At 41.9% G+C, this 24,179-nt stretch overlaps 1 protein-coding gene across 2 annotated transcripts in view; it reads right to left on the reverse strand.

Annotated features, from left to right (window-relative positions):
• LNX1 (ligand of numb-protein X 1, E3 ubiquitin protein ligase) overlaps nt 1–24,179 on the reverse strand; it is a 108,183-nt gene that overhangs the window by 16,941 nt on the left and 67,063 nt on the right. For both annotated transcript variants that reach the window (XM_011958754.1, XM_011958753.1), the window contains exons 4-7: nt 21,539–21,741; nt 18,930–19,301; nt 4,009–4,140; nt 887–1,064 (exon numbers count right to left, since the gene is read on the reverse strand). In XM_011958754.1, the coding sequence (XP_011814144.1) occupies nt 887–1,064; nt 4,009–4,140; nt 18,930–19,301; nt 21,539–21,741 (885 nt within the window). The remainder of the gene's footprint in view (nt 1–886; nt 1,065–4,008; nt 4,141–18,929; nt 19,302–21,538; nt 21,742–24,179) is intronic.

The raw sequence follows: 24,179 nt of genomic DNA on the forward strand, positions 1-24,179 counted from the left end.
AAACATACATCTCTCCTATTTCCATTTTCTATTCTTTTATCTTCATCCTGTTTCTTTCTGTCCCATTTTGCTTATCTTTCTTATACAGAATAACCACAGCAAGAGCAAAAAAGATAGGAGGAGAAAAAAGAGAAAGGCCCTGAGTCCTTTCTGACCCAAAAGAAGCATCTTTCAGCCAGCTGACTAAATCTCTTATACCATCCCCCATGGCTCCTCAGGCTCAGCAACTGTACTTGGGAAACTTCAATTTATCTCTTGAATCTGGACTTTTAAATGGCATAAATCCTTATCCATCCAAGCTACCCTCTTGTATGAACTGACAATATTATTAAGGATACATATTTGTAGAGGCAAATCTGATATCACCTTCCTTTATTTATTCAAAGTAGCCCAGAACATATGAGCTTAAAGTAGTGAAATACTTTTCACCCTGGGAAAGTATCTAGCATGATACTTTCACTTAATGAGATTCATTGAATCAAATCTATCAAATGAGTTTTTCTATCTAATCCACATAATGGAATAATTCATGAATTAGTTTCACCACTGGATCAACCCACCAAAGAACCATGTAGAATGAATGGAACTAAATTATGCCATTTAATAGAGGCAACTTGCTCATAACTTTAGCAGTTCTCTATTAATTCCTGGAACTGTTTGGAGAGTCCACCTTTACTTGCAGGCAAGTTGGTCTGCAACTAAGAAGAGGGGAACCTGGTCTAGTATCTATACTCAAACCAGTCAAGGGCAATGGGTAACAAAAGTCCTGGCTGATCACTCCCACATTCTCTCATTAATTTTGAAAATAGTCACCTAACACAACAAGCTACTAATTTCTCATAATACTCTGCCACCCCAGTGCCTTTAACATCCCTTTACTTTTTACCTGTTTTTATTCTTCCATCTCTGCTTATGACTCCTCCAGGCTCAACACTGATGACATAGATAGGCAAATCCCATTCTCTATGTGACGCTCCCCCTGCGACGGTCATGCCGAGAGATTCGCCGGGGTCTTTTTGGATATTTACCACCTTCTCATGACAAGTAATTGTAGGATGGAGGGGCTGAAAGCACAGACAGAAAAACATGACACATGAATTTACAACTCTAGTAGTTTTTGAATGTAGAAAATGCAAAGTGGGTTTCCGTTTTCTAAATGCAAAAACTACCAAAACTGCATAAATTATGAAAAGTGCATAAATATAACAGTGGTTCTTGAAATCACAGAGAAAGACACATGGAAAGAACCCTCAACTTATTCACCCCAACCATAGTAGGGTTACATTGTCCCAAATTCTATAGGTTAACTCAGATAAAGTTTACATTTCAAAAGGAACGAGTAAAAATGGAGGAAGGAACAGATTAGAGACCATTAGAAAAATACATTTCTAAAATATTTTTGGTGGAGACAAAGCCTTGCTTTATTGCTCAGGCTGGTCTCAAACTCCTGGCTCCAAGTGCCTTGGCCTCTCAAAGTGCTGGGATTACAAGCATGAGCCACTGCGCCTGGCCATGGAGGAATCTTAAGTACACAGAGTGAACTGCACTCAAAAGTTCGCAAGTGAGTCATTTATTCCTGATAGTAGTGAGTCAGCATTTCAGAAACACTGTCATTTATGAGTATCAGAAACTTTTCTAAGTTAAAAAAAGTAACCATATTTTATAGAGTCTTCTTTCACACCTGCTCAGTACTTACCAGACAGCCTTGCCTGCGGTGAGCAAGTGATGTTTAGTTGTGCACTGAGGGGCTGGACGCAATGGCTGAAATACCACAAATACGACATGTATGCATGTGTTCTGTGTCTCATGAACCAATGTTCATGACCATTTCCTTTCTCAACCAGAAAGAGACCAATGTCAGCAATGGAAAAAAAAAGAAATAATCTGTGAAAGCTTCACACCCGGGGTTACCTGACTTTGGCTGGAGAGGAGGATAGTTATGTATGATAGAGATGACTTTTCTATCTTTTCTCTCCATTCTCCTCACCCTACTTTGGACGCCTTACAATGTTCCTTGATGTTTAAAAACATAATTTATGATAAAATAGTTTAAGCTAATTAAAAACACGATGGGTACCTGAAGATTTCTCAAACTATAAGACGTATTTCTATTTTAGAATATTTGCTTTGGATATTTAGAATAAAACATTTTAGACAAGTAACAAAGCATAAAGAATAACAGAATGACCTACCTATGTACCTCAAAACCCTACATCAGAAATAAACATTCCATGTGCACTTAGTCCCTCTATGACTCTTTCTGCTCATAGTCCTTTCCTCCCCACAGAGGTAAACCATGCAAAATTTGATGCCTATCATTCCTTGACTTTTTTAATTGGCTAAAAGTTTTCTGTCCCACAAATCCTGCTTTGTCTTCTTTGCTATTTCTTTGCATTGTTTAAGCTCTTATTTTTAAAAAGCTACCTAGTTTCCTAAACCAAACAAAATTTTAGTAAGAATATAAAAACTGAAATCATCAAAGAATCATATATGTCTTAGTTTTATTTTAAATATGTTACTTTTTTGTGAGGATATTTCAGAAGGCAGATAGAATATAAGTTCAAATGGAAATAATTACAATTCCCACTAAGTCAATTTGTATGTTTCCAGGAATTAAGACACATGACAGAGGGTTGCAGCACTCTTTCATGATGAGGAGGTGGAAGGAATTATAAAACCACAGTGCAGATGGAGGCTACCTTTTCCATAATTTGATGACTTAGAATATGACATATTCTAGTTAATTCAACTAAAATTAGTTAATTGGATAAAAACTTCAATTAAGTTAATAAACTAGTTTTCCATTAATAAAGACGATCAGTTAAATTTAAACATTAAGCATTTACTAGCAAAAAGACATCAGGGAGTCCTTATCTATAAAATGTTTTAGTGGGATATATTTGGTCCGTCTAGACTCCTTATTGTAAATAAACATGTAATTTATGGATTTATGAGGCTTGGCTGGCTGGAGAACCTGGAAGGGTGTATAACCCTGTAGGCTCTGTAATTAACGCAGCATACAGCAGAGAGGTTCCAAAATAAAAAATTTGACATTGTTTCTGTATGTATTACTCAAAAACTCAATTTGTAAGCTATTCCAACCAACATATAGATTGACGTGGAAAGAAAAGGGCATTCCCTACTCTCTGTTGCAAGAAGAATGAGCTACCTTTAAGAATTTTTTTTAGTTACAAGTGATGCCATGAAACCAGAACTCAGGAGAAATGACTGAAAGAAGCTCATTAGCATCACAACAGGATGCCAAGCTAAAGCCATAGGACTCTTAATTTGAACTAAACAAGGTTTGTGTTGCTTAAACACGCATCTAAATGAAGAGGTTAAGGCATTGCATCTAACAGAAGCCACAGAGAGAAGTACAAATTGGGCTGTGTCACTTCATTTAAAGAGAGACTGCAAACTGGTGGCCTGAAGAAGGAATTCCACCCACAGATCCACAGTGTTTTAGAGTTTTCTGGATTGAATGCCATATAACATGTGCTCTCTGGTTTGCCCCAATCCCCAACACTCCCTAATGTTACATGAGCTTCAAGTGTTTAAATTATCTTCCTGGGCCCTTCAGCAAACACAAACAAAAACTAAAAGTAGCCGGGAAATCATTGATTTCTAGGCAGACTGAAAAATTCAAAAGCCAGAAACCAAGCAAACTGTTTGCTTCATTTCAAAGTGAATAAAATACAGTCCTTAAAAAAGATGACTCTTGGCCAAAACATGACATTTATTTGGCTTAGGCTAGAAATCAGGTCCCTGTATGAGGTCTACATGATCAGGTTTCAAAACTTTCCTGCATCTTCCTCTCTCCTGCTTGGATGGGAGACACCTGTTATCTCTTCAAGTCTTAAATATGGGACTTTGGGCTTTTAGTTTTACAAGTCAAACTGTCTGTTTAAGTAAAAAAGTCCCGAGATGACACTTAGAAATGTTAAAGCAAGCAGCCTTCCCAAGAAATAGCTCCTTGCAGGAGCAGGGGACTTGCCCTAGAGGCCTCACCTTGGGAGTGTTGCTCCTCTCCCCTGGCCCTGGGGACCAGCTGCCATTGCTATTCCAGCTGGCTTCCTGAAAGACGTCAGGGCTCCGCCGAACCCGGCGGGACACGATGAGGTGAACACGTCGTTCACTGGCCTGGGCAAGAAGACACAGGTATTAGCCACTGTCAGTTTCCATCCACTGCATCCAGCACCAGGGGCTTACAAAGACATCACTTTGATTATACCATTTTTTTATGGCAAAACCTGGTTCCTAGTTTGTGGGGTTTTTTTGTTAATACCCATCTTGTAATTTGGCAACAGCATGAGAGCTCTTTCCTTTATCCTTAAACCAGGTAGTGAACGTTGCTCAAAGGGAAAATCTAGGGAAGGTTTGGTTCCTTCCAGTCTTTGAAAAGGCATCATTAGATATTGCTAATTCATTTTTAATTAATGGTTCTACCACACACAAGCCATGTCCTAAGTTCTTCCCAGATAGAATTAGGTCCACAGTGTAAAGTAGCAGCCAAAGCAAAGGTCTGAGATCAATGGTACACAGTAAAGAAAAAGAGATAGAGTTAATGGCAGCAACCTGCCACTGTAGGAAGAGAAATCCTGAGTCCAACACTTGCAAATATTTGGGTGTAGGAAAGGTTTAGCACTTTAGAAATATGGGGATGACTTCATACATTAATATATACAGCCTAATCAAAATCCTTTACCTTCAATTCACAATCACAAAGACATGGAATCAACTTAAGTGCCCATCAGCTGATGGGTGGATAAAGAAAACGTGGTATGGTATATACTATGGAATACTACTCAGTCACAAAAAAGAATGAAATGTCTTTTGCAGCAACTTGGATGGAACTGGAGGCCATTATTTTAAGTGAAGTAACACAGGAATGGAAAATCAAATACTGCATGTTCTGACTTGTAAGTGGGAGCTAATCTCTGGGTATGCGGAGGCATACAGAGTAATATAATGGACTTTGGAGACTCAGAAAAGGGGAGGGTGAATGGGGTGAGGGATGAAAAACTGCCTATTGGGTACAGTGTACACTATTCAGGTGACAGGTGCACTAAAAATCTCAGACTTCACCATCACACAATGCATCCATGTAACCAAAAACCACGTATATCCCTAAAGCTATTGAAATACAAAATGTTTAAAAAACTGCAAAAGAGTAATTTACCTTGATTCTTTATTTCTTATGGAACTACCACTTACTCTGAATGCTAATTCTCTCTGCTATGTACATCGATATTTGGACAGGCATTCAGAATAGCAAATATAGTACTTATTGGAAAGGTCCACTCCACATGATTGATATGGTTTGACTGTGTCCCCAGTCAAACCTCACCTTGAATCATAGCTCCCATAATTCCCATATGTCATCGGAGGGACCTGGCAGGAGGTAATTGATTCATGGGGGCGGGTCCTTCCCATGCTGCTCTCGTGATAGTAAGTCTCATGAGATCTGATGATTTTATAAATGGGAGTTCCCCTGCACAAGCTCTCTTGTCTGCCACCACGTAAGATATCCCTTTGCTCTTCCCTCCTCTTCCACCATGATTGTGAGGCCTCCCCAGATATGTAAAACTGTGAGTTCATTAAACCTTTATAAATTATCCACTCTCAGGTATGTCTTTATTAGCAGCACGAGAACAGACTAATACAATGATACATTTACAATTTGTCTTTCTGCCACAGATTAGTTTCACATGTGTCGGGTAGTATGGGTCATTGTTCCAGAATTGCTGACCATTGAGATTTCAGAGCTGCAGGTCATTCAGACTAAATCTTAGACCTATGAAACTCACATAAATGGAGCTCTCTGGTGGCCTACGCTGAAGTAGCCAGCTGACCTCATTTATCTCTTTAGTAAAAGCTGAAAATGAATGAGATATGGAAGATTTGATTAGAAAGGTTCCCAAGACAGACGTGGTTTAGGGACAAGGGAGACAGAAGAGACAGGAGTAAGGTTTGGTGGTTTCTGTCTTCATCCCATCCCTTGTCCACTCACCACCACAGCAGAGAAGAAGCAGTGACCTGCCAGCCTTCTTCCTATACAGGGATGGTTATTGGGCTAGAGGAGAAAGTCAGGTCATGAAATGAGGGCATTGAAATTCCATGCTCTTTTCCATTGACTCAGACAATGGGGGTGGAGATATTTGCTTCCTGCCTGCTATGGTCTGCACATGTTTCCCCAAAATTCAGATGTTAAAATCCTAATCCACAACATGGTGGCATTTGGAGGTAGGGCCTTTGGAAAGTGATTTGGTCATGAAGGCAGGTCCCTCCTAAGGGGATTAGTGCCCTTATGAAAGGGGCTGGAGGAAGTTTGTTTGCCCCTCTACCATGTAAGGACAAAGTGAGATGGTGCCATCTGTGAGGAAGTAGCCATCCCCAGACACCAAACCTGCTGGTGTCTTGATCTTTGACTTCTTGACCTCCAGAACTGTGAGAAATAAATTTATGTTGTTTATAAGCCACCTAGGATAGTGTATTTTGTTATAGCATCATGATGGACTAAGACACTGCCTTTTCTACATCTTCCTTCCCAGAGCACACAACTCACTCACTCTCAGGAACTAGGACCTTGTTTTAAAAATCTCAAGTAAATACACTTTAGGAGGCTGAAGCGGGCAGATCACTTAAGGTCAGGAGTCCAAGAGCAGCCTGGCCAACATGGTGAAACTGTTTCTCTACTAAAATACAAAAATCAGCCAATCATGGTGGCAGGCACCTGTAATCCCAGCTATTTGGGAGGCTGCAACAGGAGAACTGCTTGAACCTAGAGGGTGGAGGTTGCAGTGAGCCAAGATTGTGGCACTGCACTCAAGCCTGGGTGACAAAGCAAGACTCTGTCCCACCAAAAAAAAAAATTCTTAAGTAAAAACCACTCACTAGTGAAACCATATTCCTATGGTTGTCTGACACTAACCAGTCCAAATCTTCATGACTTTGTGTTCTTATAACACTTCTTCTCAGGGCTCTCTTGAAACTTAGGGGTCATGATTTGGGTGGCTGTAAATTAAATGAACTTTTAGAGACAACTGCCTGGGTACAGTAAGAATGTCTATTGTAACATCAAAATGGATGATCAGCCAGGTGAGTTGACTTATTTCACAAAAATTAGAAAATCCATCTGAAAAGGGCCCAAGAAAGAAGTTGGAGTCCTCTGCCCCATGCCCTTCACACAAAGCCCGGCCATCACTTCTGATCTCCCCAGCCAAGGCTAACGTGCCCTTCCTTTGTTCACCTATCTTGAATTCCCTGGTGTTTCTCATCACATGTAAAGCTTGTATCTGAACATAACAAAAATAAAAAGCCCAGGAAACAATTGTGAAGAAAGTTGACATGAAGAACGATGGAATTAGCCAACTAAATCCAATTCTTGGAAGAGTATTTTGTAAGAGCTGTGTCTTTCTTTGTACTGTAAGCCTCCCTTCTTCTAAATAAGATTATCTTTGGGAACTCTCTAAAGCAAAACTTACTAAAAGAGAAGAAGTGGTGAACATTCAGGTCAAAACCCCAATTACTGAGCTTGAATTTGCTCTCTTTGGGGAAACTCTGATGTTTTGAAGGATCCCAGCAGCGTGTCCGTAGGCGCGCAAATTGCATCACGTTCATTTTGGATGAGGAGCAGCCACATGATCTAAGCACCTCATAAGAACTTAGAAAATTTTAGACTTACACATCGAATCAACTTGCCAGGCAAAATCCAAATTGCCGAGGAGAAGCCTGCAAGAACTATTTAATTCACATTTTCAAGGACAAATTTCTCACTGGATTTTCAAATGCTGGCTTTGGTATTAAGTTGTTGGCAGGAATAACACTACAATAAATAACTCTGGTATCAATTTACTTGGAAAGAAATTCTCTGCAAGACTGGATCTGTGGCTCTTACCAACCACCTTGTAAACTCACAGGAAGACTTTGATGCACTTTTGTGGTGTTTGAAGATATAAGGTGGAAAATGGGCTAATATGCTTGTCCTGGCTTTAACTCCTATCAGGAGCTGGATTCAGTGTAAAGAAACATCCCCTAGCTCTAGAGAATCTTTCTTTCCACTGGTATGAATGTGGTGTGAGTGTGAGGAGGGGGAATATGGGGGAGACACAGAAAGACTGAATGAGAAAATGGCAGAAACTTGTTTATTTTACACCTACATGATATGTGCCAAGAAAGTGGATACAGCAGATCTGTCTTTCCAGCAAGCAAAGAATAGCTTACTGCAAGAAAGAGGTAAGACAGCTTCTCTCTTGCATCTCTTGGGATGTTGCAATTTGGGCAAAAGGATGTTTTAACAACGGTGGCTACCTTAATTAGAAGGCACGACTTAAAGTTTCCTCTCCTCTCTCCCTTAAGAATCCTAGATTGTGATCTAGGCAAATTCTGGACACACTGGTTACAACCTGCATAGCTTGACTGCTGTACCATATTCTTTCTCTCCCAAGAGCGCAAGCATTAGACTACCTCTCTCTTTTCCGCCCTGGGCCAGTTCCTCCCTTAGGAAACTTGGTGGTCCTCCGCTCCTGGGAGGGCACCATATTGATGCCAAACTTAGTGAAGACACCCAATCGGCAGAGTGCACTACAGCCCAGAGCTCCTGGGCTCAAACGACCCTCCAGCCTCAGCATCTGGAGTAGCTGGGGCTACTTCACCCGGCATCCCTCTCTCTTTCTACAGGCAAAGAGGAAGGGGTTCTGATGCCATCCATATTCTCCCCTGTGGACTTTAGCTTATTGGCAGCCTCCTGACAAGCACTCTGTCCCCAAGGCTGATCTATGCCTACCCTGGGCCAGACACCACACTGGGAACCTTGAGGACATGGTTCCTGCCCTCCTGGATTGTTTCCTACTGCAGGGATAGTCAGATGGGAGTGCCATGAAAGAGAAATAGCGAATATACTTAAGGGTTTCCAGAGGTGGGACCGATTACTTCTGGCTGAGGAAATAGGAAACATCTAATACTCAGAGAAAAAAGAGGGTTAAAACTAAGTAGCATTTGTATGGAAGGACTTACTTTCTGTCATTTTGTTTAACGACCGCTTTTCTCTGTTGAGATTTGACTCAAAACTGCCAGTTATATTTATATGATGGAACTAAGCATTTTGCAGAGCTGTACACTGGAGCACAGGGCATCCTTCTACTTTCTTGGCATTGCATGAATCCACACAGTGGCTAAGAGAAGAAAAACATAGTCCAGAAGCCTCATTTATATGTACCCATCTTTAAATAACAAAGCCTATCTCTTATAGCTGGAAGGAGTCTGGGAGCATTGCAGTGTGATCTCTTGCTGATTGAGCATCTTCCTTTGTGTTCAGCCTGCAATTGACTCTTTCCCTTCCAAAATCCACTATGGCTGATGAAAATGCTCACACTGTCAGGGCGTAACATAGATTTGCAACTTCCCAGGACAGAGAGATGGGAGTCAAACATGCCACCACACAAAGAGCAGCATTTTGTAGAACTGTACACTGGAGCACAGGGCATCTTTCTACTGCCTTGGCATTGCATGGGTCCATACAGTGACTATGAGGGCCAGTGATAACGTACAGGGAGAGCAAGAACTGGTCAAGTACCTGTTCTCATCCAGCCAAAGGCTTCACATGCTCATTGGCAGAGAGGGATTGGAGTTAAGCCAAATGCATGACAACATTTGCTGCCTTTTTGACATACAGGTATATGCTTAAGTAGAATGTATAATAAACTATGTAAAATGCACTGGGTTCATTCATTATTGTGCTTCTCATATGAGTTTTGTAAAGTTTCAAGTTAAGAAAGTTAAGTGTCGCCACCCTCTCCCCACAATGCCCCAGGGTATTACTCTATACACACACTTGAAAGGAGACTCCAAACCCACTGCTGGGCATCAGGACTGTGTTGTTCAGAGTAGGCAGACCATGTACATAGCTCCCTTTATAGAATAGCCTTGGTCCACAGGAGACTCATGCTTGATTGTGTGGGCCCCTTGTTACAGAGACAAGTGAGAGCTGTAATGCAACTGATAACTATATAAGCTACTTAAAGAGTTCGTCCTCTAGGGTTTCATCATAAACATGTTTTACATATTTTACCTGATATTTTAATAATCACTTCTTTAAAAAAATTTATCCTGCATTCCTCATTGGTTTCCTTTCCAAGTGTCTCAGAATGAGACACTTTGGCTTTAAATGATTTTTCAACATATACTTGTGGGGATAGCTCTTTCTACACTGTCTGTGTTGCCCCATTTTAGAATCCCTTCCAGCAACTGTTCAAGAATCATTCTCAGCGAATCCATCTTGTGCTCACAAAGCCCTGGGAAATTGTGAAGGCACTGATTCCATAAAATTAGAAAGTCAAAGACACACAAGAAATGTCAGACATCATCTCATCCAACATTTTCTCTATAGCCTATAATTCAATTTCCCTAAAAATTCCTCGTCATGTTGTCACCCAGCTCATGCTTCGGTAACCCCAATGACAGGGAGCTCACTGTATCCCAAGGCAGCACTGGCCATTTTTAGATAGCGCTAGTTAGAATGTTTGTCCTTAGGTTGAACTTAAATTTGCCATCCTATTGTTGCCTATTGGTCTAGTTATGTTCAGTAGGGCAACCCTACATCATTTTCCCTATGATAATCCTATTTGAAGATCACTCTCATTGCCCTCTCTTAGCTCTTTCCCTTTCCAGGTCAACAATTCCTAGTTTTTTCCACATTGAATATCTTTTCAAGTCATCTCAAAAATGTAGTAAGTTCTGGACTCGCTGTAATAAAGTTATGTGTGTGCACATGCAGAATAGAACCCAGAAGATGAGTTCTGGTCTGTCCAGTACAGAGTAGGGTCTTTTTGTTGATGAACCAGTTGCATGGAGGATCTCATTAATGGTGTTTCAATTTTGTCATTTGTACAAGCATAGGGGATTGTCTGTATGTTCTATGAATCCAAAAATTCAATAGATTCCTGTCTTTACCTATGGATTAATTGAAAGGTGACAAGGAGATATTCAGGACTGCACTATAGGGCAAATTATAGCAGAGCAGCCTTCCCCTGAGACCACATGATGCCATACAGACCTTACATGACAATACAGACAACTGGAAGCATCAGAACCAAATGATATGCTAGAAAAAATCAAAGGCATCAGTCATTCCTGTTGATATGTCAGTGTATTTCCCAACAAGGTATGGAAACAGAATCCTTCCCCTTCCCTTCCTTCCAGTAAACAAAAGAACTTCCAGGGAAAAAAAATCCTTCCATTGAGCAATGAGTTGGAGGCTCCAGAAATATAACTCTAGAATGAATTAATGGTGTACTATAACTTGATATTCCCTACAAAATGAGTTTGGTCAGAGCAAATCTGGTCTGTGTTGATTTGTTTGCCATTGAAACTTTGGACCCCCGGCAAAGCGCCTGATATATTACTAAAAAGTTTATGAGTATCTCATGCTGAAGAGGTGGTAGCTCCTTCAATGAGCTAAAAGCAATCAGTCTGGCCAAGGAGAGAGGAAATTAAGGAGGCTTTGAAGAAACGTAGCAAATAGGATCTTAAGATTTGATCAGGGTGGAAAAGGAGAATTAGGGCAGCAATATGGTTTGTTTTTCCCAGTAGACTATAGCTCCATGTTCATCCTTATGTTCCCAGAAGCATATATCTTTAGATGCAAAGACATTAATGATAATACAGATGGTGACTTATATGGGGTCATACAGATGACAGTGACAAGGGCAAGACACAAGGATTTAGTTCTTGAGTCCCTGAATCTGCTGGTGGCTGAGTCAGTAAAATGACTCAGCATCCTTGCCTCATACACCATTTCTTTTACGATATCTAAAAGTTACTCTCATGATTATGTTCTATAAAAAATATGTATTTGGGGGGATATGTGGGTTAGAAGAAGAGTAGTGAAGTTTCAAGATCCCCTAATATTTGCAGTGCATAGCTGCACATAATGTTCACTCATGAAATTCTAAGTTGAAAAGCTGTACAGTTTACTAAGTCACACTCTGTATCAAGAACGCATAAAATTTGGAGCCCTATACAAAAATCATTTGGACTTTGAGAATTCAGCTCAAGGAGATTAAAAAATAATCTATAATCACATCTATGTGCATTAAATTCACCACAAAACCATGGTAAGACAATTTATTTAAGTAGGGATTTAATTCCAGATTAAGTGTACTGACCTGTTAAAAAAAATACAGATCTATCAGGTTTTATTTCAGTGGTGATTCTCACTGGCTCCGGGGTACTTGAATGTTTACAGTACCACGAAAGTTCTACCCTTTTTTGCAGGTATACAGCAGAATTCATGAGCTGGAATCATGTATTTAAAATGCGTGTAAGTAATGCAAGTAGTCCATTAGGGGTTTTGTGGCTCTGTCTGAAGGTCTATCTCAATAAAAAAAAAAAAAAAAAAAAAGGTTGAAGAGCCTGTTGTCAAATATTCTTTGATGAAATGAATTCTCATTTAAATATTGATTCATATAAGGAAAAAATAATTACACATATATCAGTATTAATGAAAGCCCATATTATCATCAGCTCTGCAAATGGCTTTGAGTATTTTCAGTTTCTTCATCAAGTCTGGAATTGCCTGGGAAAAAAAGGCTTAAGAGGGACATTCAAATTTGAATCTTTGGTCCATTATTTCTTTGTTCTCTTATCTTAGCTATGACATACAACAGTTCCAAACAGCTGCCTCTTTCATACAGTTATTCCAGTCATTACGCCCAAAACACTTGAGAAATTGACAATGGAGAAAAATAAAATTGTACTTAGTTGCTACATAAGTCATCAGCACCATATTTGAGGCTTCTATATCCATAAGGACTTTCTTCTTAAAAGGACCTGGCAAACCCAGGCTGCTGCTGAGTAAGCTGAGGTTAGAGCTCAACATATGTAAAACTGGTCAAACATAAAATGGTTGTGGTCTCTCTGTAATAACTCTTCCCTGAAATAATGCAGAAAAAAAGGTGAATGTGGGGTACTGGGAGAGAACATGACCAAAAAACATGTTGTCTGGGAATTTCTTTGTAAGGCAAATGTGATTCATGGAGTAGACATACAAAGGCAACATAGTCAAGGATTGGTTAGAAATTTGAGTCTCAACCTTTGAAGGGTATTTAGTTTAATCCCCTCAGCCTGGTGTGTGTTACAAATATCACATAAATAAAATCCACTCTTCAGAAATGGCATGTGATTGCTTAGCTAGGTTTTTCCAGCATTCCGTGTTTTCCATTTCTTTTTCAACTAGCTTTGCTCCCATTTTTTTTAAAAAGGTTTTTCCTGCTTATAAAGCATGTTGGCTTTGTTTAGTAAGCAAAAGAATCTTTTAGGAAGTCCCAGTGTTAGGCAAGATTTTATTTCATAAATTAACTTTCTCAGGGAAGAAACGGTTTTTGCTCTTCTGTTATTAATCTACAAAAGCAAAATGCCATATGTAGTCAAGATTTTTCCAAATGACATGATGAGTAAGAATTTTTCTTTTGTTTATTGCGAAATATAGTTGGCAAACATTATCTCCAGAATGTGAGTTGCACCAATTGACCTGCAGAGGGAGTTAACAAGTGTAACATGAAAAAATACTGGTGGTCGCCTAAAAGGCTACTTTTCAAAGTGAGAAAAAAAAAAATCATGCTAAGAATGCAGTTTCTTCATAAAGAAATACAATGGACTCTCCCTTTTCCATGTGTGAAGGTTTTCATAAACATAGTATATTTTCTCTTCGCATTCATTGACCAGCTAATGCCACCTGCCTGATGCTGACTTGGTTGTTTTGAGATCAAAGGTAGGAATACATTCCAAGCTCTATGAAGCCAGGAACTGTACCAACCTAGTTCACAATGGTACCACACACCTCTTGGCACAAAGAAGTTGCTCAGCCAATAATTACTGAACAAATTCAAGGGGACAAAGAGTAGATACGATATCTTGGGGACAAATGGCATGTGAAAGCAGATTTGGTGCTTCTTTGGTAAATTGATAACCAATACCTAGGAGATAAAGTTAATGTATGAAATGTATTTTATATACACATAGATGTTCATAATTTGACTCCACTTACTCATTTGGCAAACATTTATTGAATGCCTGCTATTGCCAGCCATTGCTTTAAGTGCTGAGGATACAATAATTATTTTTTTTTTCTTTTGAGATGGAGTTTCACTCTTTTTGCCCAGGCTGGACTACAATGGCACCATCTTGGCTCACTGCAACATTCGCCTCCCAAGTTCAAGTGATTCTTCTGCCTCAGCCTCCCAAGTAGCTGGGATTACAGGGGTGCGCCACCACCCCTGGTTAATTTTGTATTTTTAGTAGAGATGGGATTTCACCCTGTTGGTCAGACTGGTCTCGAACTACTGATCTCAGGTGACCCACCCACCTCGGCCTCCCAAAGTGCTCAGATTACAGGCATGAACCACTGCGCTTGGCTGAGGATACAATACTTTACTGTACTGTCTGGCAGGTAATATTAGTTGGTAGGAGTTGAAGCGTATTGTAGGATAAAGTGTCTATGAGCAGAAATTGACACAATTCTAAGTCAAACTGGCAGTGAAGAGCTCTCCGACAGTTGAGGGGAGACCTGAATGAACTGTGGGAATGTGGCAAATGGATATTTAGAAGATTCTTCCAGGTACAGGAACAGCAAGAACGCCAGGCCTGAGGCAGAAATGCTTGAAGAGCAGCAAGAAGGCAATGTGGCACATGGTTAAACATGGGGAGAATACTAGACATCCTCTTCTGTAAGAAATGAGGTTGGAAAGAGAACAGAAGGCCAGGAGACATATGGCACTGCAGGACATGGTAAGGATCTGCAACTTTAACCTAAGTGTCTCAGGAAGCCTCAGAGGGCTGAGAGGGAGAGAGTGGCATCCTGACTGGAGTGGTTTGGTAAACAGCTCATTCTCTCTGCTGTGCATAGAGTAGGAGAGAGATGATTAAGTGTGGAAGGCAGGAGGCCAGCAAAGGCTCTGGCCGTCACTCAGACCAGGTCAAAATGGGGTGGGGGAGGGAGATGCTGAGGAGAGTCAAAGTTCTTTTTGGCTCAAGTCACCGGGTAAACAGAGGTGCCATTTTTATAGACTGGGAATGGCCTAGGGCAGAGCATGTTGGGCAAGTGGTAGAATGGGAGGAGCCAAGGGTTCAATTTTGGACATTAAATTTGAGATGCCTTTGCCATATCCACAGGAAGATACGAAACAGGCATCTGGAGGTGTAAGTGTGGTCAGAGGAGAAGGTGAGGTGGGCACATGAATTTGGGAATAGATGGCTTACACCTCAGAAAGAAAATGTCCCTTTTTTGTTTGTTTGTTTGTTTGTTTGTTTGTTTTTGGAGACAGAGTCTTGCTCTGTCCCCAGGCTGGAGTGCAGTGGTGTGATCTTGGCTCACTGAAACCTCTGCCTCCCAGGTTCAAGCAATTCTCCTACCTCAGCCTCCCAAGTAGCTGGAATTACAGGTGCCTGCCACCACACCTGGCTAATTTTGTATTTTTAGTAGACATGGGGTTTTACCATGTTGGCCAGGCTGGCCTCGAACTACTGACCTCGTGATCTGCCCACCTCGGCCTCCCAAAGTGCTGGAATTAAAGGCGTGAGTCACTGCACCCAGCAGAAAATGCCTCTTCTAACTCTGGTTTTGTTCCCCCACCTGATCTACTGGGCATGAGCTCGGGCCCTCTAGGGCAGATGAGCATCCACAGGGGCCGAGAGCCACCTTGGAACTGGGACACCACCAACCAGCACAGCTCAGGAGCTAAGGTACCATGTGTGTTTTCTGCCCTGGTGGGCAGAGGGAGAAGGCTAAGTCCCCTTGTACCCTCTGCCTCAGGCTGCCCAGGTCTACAATGACAGTAATACCATCTAACACTTGGTCCTCTTCCAAGAAGAGGGATAAGCTGCTGTACAGGACAGTGAAGAGAGTTGCCAGCACCTGGAAGAATCACATAACGAGATCTCAGGTGCAGGCAAATTTATTTGTGTTTAAATAATCAAGTCCTTGAGAGCAAGCAGTCTTTTGATGATCACCCTTTGTGGAACTTGGTGTAGGGCTCCGTCAGTTACTGCTGCTGACTTACTGCCTATTCTCAAAGTATGAAGACTTCAGTCACTAAATGGAAGTTGACATAGACTTGCTGGATAATTGAGAATACTTTTTAAGATAAGGCCTCTGGATCTTGCCTTTCTCCTTTCAGCTCTCCACTGACTTTAGAGAGATCATTCTAGAAGATCATGCCATTTCCTTTCCTAAACCGTTCCAAGAATGCCCCCATGGCTTTGTGGATAAAGTCCGAGGTCCTTAGCATGGCTCGCAATATTTCACAAGATCTGTCTCTTGCCTCATCTATGGCTGCTTTTTAAAATACACACCCCAGGCTCCAGGTACTATGTATCATTTCCCTAATAGGCTGATATGGTTTGGCTGTGTCCCCACCCAAGTCTCATCTTGGGTTGTAGCTCCCATCATTCCCACATGTTGTGGGAGGGACCCGGTGGGAGATAATAGAATCTCGGGGATAGTTTCCTCCATACCGTTCTTGTGGTAGAAAGTCTCAGGGGATCCAATGGTTTTATAAAGGTTTTCCCTTTTGCTTGACCCTCATTCTCTCTTGCCTGCTGCCATGTAAGACTGGCCTTTCACCTTCTGCCACGATTGTGAGGCCTCCTGAGCCATGTGGAACTGTGGTTCCATTAAACCTCTTCTTCTTTTTAAATTACCCAGCCTTGGGTATGTCTTTATCAGCAGCATGAGAATGGACTAACACATGGGCTATTAAGGAAATGTTCTTTTGTCCTGTGTCTCCTTAGGATGACCCTTGCTGACTTATACACTGGAGAACTTCAGCTCATTCCTTAAGCCCCAAGTTCAAGATCTTCCTCCTCTGAGGAATTCATAGACCTGGCCAAGCAAAAACCTCCCCTGTGCCTGCAGCAGCATCATACTTAATTTTTCCATTGCAGCAGTGTTAGACTTCATGGGCAGTCATTTAGATAAAATCCAGCTTTCCTGCTACACTGGTGGATCCTTTGGAAGAATAATCTAAGTGGTCCTCCCTCCAGCTTCTGCATCTAACCCACGGGCACGTAAGCAGCAGAACTTAACAGATATTTACTGGATGAAGTGAATGAATAGGTTAGAACATAAGAGCCCAGAACAAAGTCTGTTCTTCTAAGAATAAAGCTCACAGTTTATGAAACGTTGCTGAGACACAGCACTATCAGAGCATTATACTGGGTGAAAAAAGCCAGTCCCCCAAGTCTATATATGTATTCATTTATAGAACATTCTTGAAATTCAAAATTATAGAAATAGAAAACAGATTAGTGCTTTCCAAGGGTTAAGGAGGACATGGGGTGGGAGGGAAATGGATGTGGCAATAGAAGGCAACTTTTATAGGGATCTTTGTGGTGATGGAAATATTCTGTTATGACTGTTAATGTCAGTAGCATGCTTGTGATGCCATACTACGGTTTTACAAGATGTTAACACTAGGAAAAACAGTAAAGAAACATGGGATCTCTGTGTATTATTTCTTACAATCACATAGTAATTGATAATTATCTTAAAATTAAAAAGTTAAAGAAAAAAAATTTCAACAGTGACCCCGACAAAGTCAACAAAATACATGCGGGTGCTTGATGACATTATACTGGTTAGAAAAGTGGATTAGTTTGAACAGTCATGAACTCTACTTGCCTGAGAGATCAAGAATTTGTGTCCCTCTCTTATTAAGGGGCTTCCTCTCAGGTTCTTACTTGGGTTTCCATGTGCTTTCCAAGTCACCTGGACTTAGCCATGGAGACTAAGACTTACTCTGTCCATAGGATCCCTGGAGAATGCATGGCATAGCCTTTTTTTTTTTTTTTCTCTCCTGCCTCAGTCTCTCAAGTAGCTGGGATTACAGGCCCCTGCCACCACACCTGGCTAATTTTTTGTATTTTTAGTGGAGACAGGGTTTCACCATGTTGGCCAGGCTGACCTTGAATTCCTGACCTCAGGTGATCCACTTGCCTTGGCCTCTTGAGTAGCTGGGACTACAGGTGCATGCCATGATGCCTGACTAATTTCTTGAATTTTGTAAAGATGAGGTCTCACTATGCTGTCCAGGCTGGTCTCAAACTCCTGAGCTCAAGTCACCTTCCTGCTTTGGCTTCCCAAAGTGTTGGGATTACAAGTGTGAGCCTCCACACCTGGCTGAGCTACCACGTCCCACATGGCACAGCTTCTTACGGGAGTAAATACAACTAGATATCTTAGATGCGTCCCGAGTGTATGTAACTGACCCCTGGGTCTACACTGGACTTACTGTGTACAGGGATGACACGACCCTGCTGACCCTGAGTGATCCTAATTCTGTGAGATTGTAGCATACAACCCAATGTGTTTATCTGAAGTCAGACTTGATGGCTGACAACACAACACCTAGGGAATGTCCATGGCCTTGAAGCCCATCATTTGCTTGTGTAATGTTCTTTTTTTTTTTTTTTTGAGATGGGTCTCGCTCTTGTTGCCCAGGCTGGAGGGCAATGGTGCGATCTCAGCTTACTGCAACCTCTCTGCCTCCTGGTTTCAAGCGATTCTCCTGCCTCAGCCCCCTGAATAGCTGGGATTACAGGAATCTGCCACCTTGCCTGGCTAATTTTTTATATTTTTAGTAGATATGGGGTTTCACCCTGTTGGCCAGGCTGGCCTTGAACTCCTGACCTCAGGTGATCCACCCGCCTCGGCCTCCCAAAGTGCTGCGATTCCAGGCGTGGGCCACCACGCTCAGCTGAGTAATGTTCTTACCTGGGCAGAAGCTTTCTAAATGTTGGTCTTTCCATCCTGACCCTTGAAAGGGAGGCACTGCACGACACATGTGGTAGTGACGGGGTGCCTGGTTCAGGGGGATTTGCATTCTTGCTCATGTACGGGGTTTCTGACTGGGATCCTGGAATGATCTGTGACTCACCTGAATCAGATGAGCCGCACTTTCTGGGCTGCCATATCGAAGGTCATGTCCGTTGATGGCTAACACGCGGTCGTTCTCCTCCAGCTGACCATGTCGATCTGCCACACCGCCATCCAGGACATTGAAGATGAAAACCCCAGGCTCATCCACCTTGCGCACCAGTTTTATTCCAAGCTGCTCCTCGGGGCTACTTTTGTTGAGAATCACATGGAAGCTGTCATCCCGGGATCCGTAGGCATCCAAGGCCTGTCCATTGTTCCTGCTGCGGAACTTCTGTTCACGCAGCACAGTCAGCCACAGCACCTGGCAGGGCTGCCGCAGGAGACGCACGGCATAGTTGTGAGGGACGTTGCTGATGTCCATCCCGTTGACCTGGGGGCAGGTGGAACAATCGTGCGGTCAGCTCCACCTGCCACAACCCTTCCTGAAAGATCCAGGCCCACAGAATAGCCAGGATCCTGTCTTTAAAGACTGCTCTGCTCTCCCACCACATCCTGTGTCCAATAACTGCACTTTCCAACAGCGTTTCTAACCCTGTTCTCTCCAAGCGTGGCCTGCAGCACCTCTCCAGGCCTCTGTGAGTAAACACCATCTTTCTCCACCTTGTTCTTATCCAAGCCCACATATTTATTCCCAGAATCCTGGCCTTCATTTCTGTTGTCATTATTTTTTAGCTGGCAGGAAGAGAGGAAAGGAAGATAAGGTAGGAAAAGGCAAAAGAAAAGCATTTTTCCAATTTGCCTCAGTCAAATGATTGCATTAAACAGCTGTTCAAGCCGAGTTGACATTTTCTTCCCAAAAATCTCCAACTGAATTTTTCTCCCTGGGTCAACTCATACCCGAACTTCCAGTCCTCACCACTGTGTGTGTATGCAGATGTTCTAGCGTGTGAGTGAGGGTCTGTGAGTATGTGAGCATGAAGGAGCGTATGTGTGTATGATACTGTGTATGTGCGCATGGGAACGTGTCAGGTCTCAGGGTGGTCCCCTGCAAGATTTTTTTTGCCCGTGTTCTCAGCAAAAGGAAGAAATCCTTGCACAGTTTCAAACAAACTGATATGAAAGGAAGTTTCTAGACTCTTTTATTGAAAAGCTACATCTCTTTATAAAGTTACTTAAACAAGCTGAAGCTCAGCCCTCTCATTTGTGCCTCACTACTGATGTGTAGAGCTGGCACTGCATGGGGCTTTCTGGTTTTAATTTCTCTGGCTACACAGGCCCAGCCTGGAGGCTATAGCCCCCATGTTGGAAGAAAACAATTTCACAGCAAGCGAAGCACTCTGTGCTTGAGGAAAGAGGCCCCATGGAGGAGAAATAACTTTCTTGAATTTCTGTAGTTTGATAAGATTTCTTGTATTTGTAGCCAATTGTTAGAGAAGGCTTGGAACAGGCTTTACAAAGGCCTTTCTTGAGGATACAGTCACCTGTTCTCTGGTGCAGCTCCAGAGGCTCCCTCATGCAAAGGCAAAGCTCACCACCCTTGTCCAAGCACAGGTGAGGAGAGCACCTGAGGTGGCAGGACCCGGTTCCCCCATCACCTCTGGGCCCAGAGAAGGTCAGGGGAGTCAGGGTTGCCTGCTAAATAGTCCTGGCAGCCCTTTTGCTTGTAAGTGCCAGTTGAAGGCCACAGGAATCAAAATGTTTTATTATGCAACCCTCCCAGGCAGCATAGTTTCCACTAGAACTGGGAGGCAGCCATGCACAGTGTCGCTGATTGTACTGCGGACTGCCCCGAGGGCCCTGTCTTATGCTCCACCTCAGAAGCCAGCAGGAATTTCAGCATTTCTGTGAAAACTGCTTTAGGTTATTTCTCCTCTTATTCCAATCAGTTTGCCAAAGAAACAGCTCATAATGTGACAGGAGCCGGTCCCTCAGCAACCTAGAAGGGATGGGATAGAACTGTTATCTGAGTGTCAGATAGAAAATAGATGAGCAGGGAGGGGTTTCTTGTCACTTTTGGCAAACATTGGACTTCTGTCTGATAAACAGCTCTTTATCCTTTCTGTTCCGAAAATTCCTCCTTAAAGTCCTTCCCTTTAACCAAGCCTCTGAGGACAGTAACACCCAAAGCATTCTATTTCAACACCTGTCTCCCCTGGAATGTCTCTGGGTTGGTGAAACTAGCATAAAGATTACTTTTATTTTCAGGGAGGGCCATAAGACTATAGGAAATTGACTTTCAAAGAGTAGGTGATTGTGATTAAATAAAATACAAAATGTTCTACTAATCTACTCTAAAAATAATTTAAGAAAATATTGTTCCCGTTTTATTTTATATTAATGCTCTTTTAAAAAAGAGATAAAAGAAGAAAGAGGAGGTGGAGAAAGGGAACAAAGAGGAAGACGGAAAAAGCTAAAAGGGAGAAGAGGGGACAGACAAAATGATATATAGACAGATAAATATTTATGTACAGAGAGAAAGGGTGGAGAGAGTGAAAGAGCAAGACAGAGAGAAACAAAGATCTCAATTAAATGACAAATCTCAGAGTCATAAAATGATAGAAAGTGACTATCCACATTTATTTTACCATTTTGCTCATTCATCTATGCATCTACCCAATTATTTTGCTCAGAAGCCCCTGGCTGCAGCCCCACAGCCATAGTCTCTACCTTTAGAATGATGTCTCCTGGCAGTAGCCGGCCGTCTCTGGCAATCACCCCATCACGATAAATGTGTTGGATAATGATATGGACCAGTGGGGTTTCGCTACCTCCCACCAGCCTAATGGAGAGGCTTTCACTGGGATCTACTCGATTGATCTTGATGCTGGTAATTTCGCCATCTGGAATCAGGTGGTACAACCTCGGAAAGACTGAAATGGATAAAGAGTGTTTATTTAAGACACCCACCCAATGGACCTTTCCAACTACTCTTCTTGCCAAACTTCAGTGTCAGCCAAACTAAACTATTCATTTTTCCTCATACATGTTTTCCATTTTCCTGCCTCTGTGCCAGTGTAAGTTTCTCTGCTTGGAATGTTTTTCATCCCAAGCTTAAACCCAATTTTTCCTTCAAGGCCCTTCCAATTAAACTCTACCCTGATTCCTCCTTCTCTTGCTCTAAACAGTCCATTTCCTATAAAGCTTTCTAGCTATTTCTCACGGCACTCAATCCTTTATTGTTATTTTTATCTTTTTTTTTTTATTATTATGTTTTTGAGACAGGGTCTCACTCTGTTGCTTAGGTTGGAGTGCAGTGTCTCACTACAACCTCCGCCTCCTGAGCTCAAGTGATCTTCCCACCTCAGCCTACCAAGTAGCTAAGACTACAGGCACATGCCACCATTTCTGGCAAATTTTTGTATTTTTTGTAGAGACGGAGTTTTGTCATGTTGTCCAGGCCAGTCCTGAACTCCTGAGCTCAGGTGATCCACCCACCTCGGCCTCCCAAAGTGCTGGGATTACAAGTGTGAGCCATCGCGCCCGGCTTATTCTCATTTCTTATATACCTCATATCATGTCCATAAAACCTGAGGCATAATCTCCGGCTGTTCCATGGTTCTCTACACATATCTCTGCCTGCAGGGGGCCTCTAGCTGAAGTTTATTGAATTAATAGAAGTGAATGAATGATTTTTAATGGAATGAATTGCAGTTTTATCACTAGTTTATTGAGAGGTAAAAAACAGAACCTATCTGCCATTTTGCCCTCTCAGATAATTTTGAAAATTTCTTCCTTAAAGATTATGCTTTTCAGGCTTGGGGGAACATCATTTCTTTCTATCAGACATTGTTGTCAACAAATGGAAGAGGCCTGATTCATGATCAAGAAGAGGCCAAGGCCTAGTTGGTGGCCTTGGGCGGTTCATCCCTGGTTTGCCTGAAATCACTGAATTCAGAGCAAGGAGATTCAAAGATCATCTAGGCTGGTGTTTTCAAACTGTATTTTTAAACTGATGAATCTGCTTTCCTCAAGAAATCTCTCCTAGCTCTCTGCTCATCTCTCATCCCATTGTGACCACACAGAAAACAGCTGCTCTAATTGTTCTGCTGCTTGACAGTGATAGTCAAACCCTACAAGTGAGGAGGTTTAAGGCTGAGAGAAGGGGAGTGAAGCAACGGGCTGGACATCCCAAAGTTAGGTGGCCTTGAGAGCCAGGTCAGAACCCAGAGCTCTGGTGACCGGTACTCTCTGCCAGGTATCCCTGGAACCAGGGATTCACAGCCAGGCCAGAGCCCACGAGGGACTTGCTCTATGGACCTACGAGTCAGCAGCACCGACTGGCATTTTCTTCACTTCAGTTTGAATAGAAGTGTTCAGAGGGGACACCAACAAGTGGTGGGAACAAGCCACACCTAGCTTGGTGGAAAAACTGGCTCCTCCAAGTGACTAAAGGCTCAAATTTCAATGGTAAGGGTTGAGATGCTTGGTAAGAGCTGCCTCTCCTTAAGAGTCTCCTTTCGTTACGGCATCTGGAAGGATCTCACATGGCAGGCCTCCTTCTGGATAGTCTGTTCCTTGTGAGCATTTGCAAAATCTGTGACCTTAGTCCATTTTCCATAATGAATTAATGAGTACTCAATTCTCTAAGAACAATAAAGAATTAAAATTATTTCAAAGTATGTTAGAGCAAAGTAACTTAGTAGGTAGAGGAAACCCGAGATGTTGCAAATGTGGGTCCTTAATCTCTATACTGATTGAACTGAAGTGATTGCATAAGGCAGGGGTAGCTGGCTTCATCAGTCAGTTCCTGGTACTACCAGTACTCGGGTGATTGAGTTCAATTAATGTTTAAACTTCCTTGGTTATATTAAGTAGGCTATATCACAGGCACTTGCTAGAGCATGTCTGGTATAACAAGGGAATGGAAAAAAAATTCATTCTGAGCAAAGAAAGACTTGGAAATAATCACAAAAGCCAATTTTCCCTCCCTCATTCCCCTTCCCTTGTTACCATCTTTTCCAACAGATTTACAAAAACCACACTACCAAACCTAAACCTCTAGAGAATTTTTGATATGATACCTTGAAAGGACATATCATTCACACTTGTAAATGATGTTAGAGCAACACCAATGAGATCCTAGTGACCTTAAAGAGATAAAGGAATTTTTAAACTGCAAAACTTGTGTTGGTCTGGAAAGAAAAGAATTTGTTCAATATTATATCCTTACTCAAGGACTAAAGGATATAATCTTATTAGCTGAGAGTTTGTTATATGCTGACATTGAGTTTAAGGTATTTGGATGCATTTTTTGTTTAGTCTTCACAATAACCCTATGAAATAGATGATAATTATCTTTTTTTTTTTT

Source organism: Colobus angolensis, unplaced genomic scaffold (genome assembly GCF_000951035.1).
Source record: "Colobus angolensis palliatus isolate OR3802 unplaced genomic scaffold, Cang.pa_1.0 Scaffold473, whole genome shotgun sequence".
In the NCBI taxonomy this organism is placed as follows: Eukaryota; Metazoa; Chordata; class Mammalia; order Primates; family Cercopithecidae; genus Colobus; species Colobus angolensis.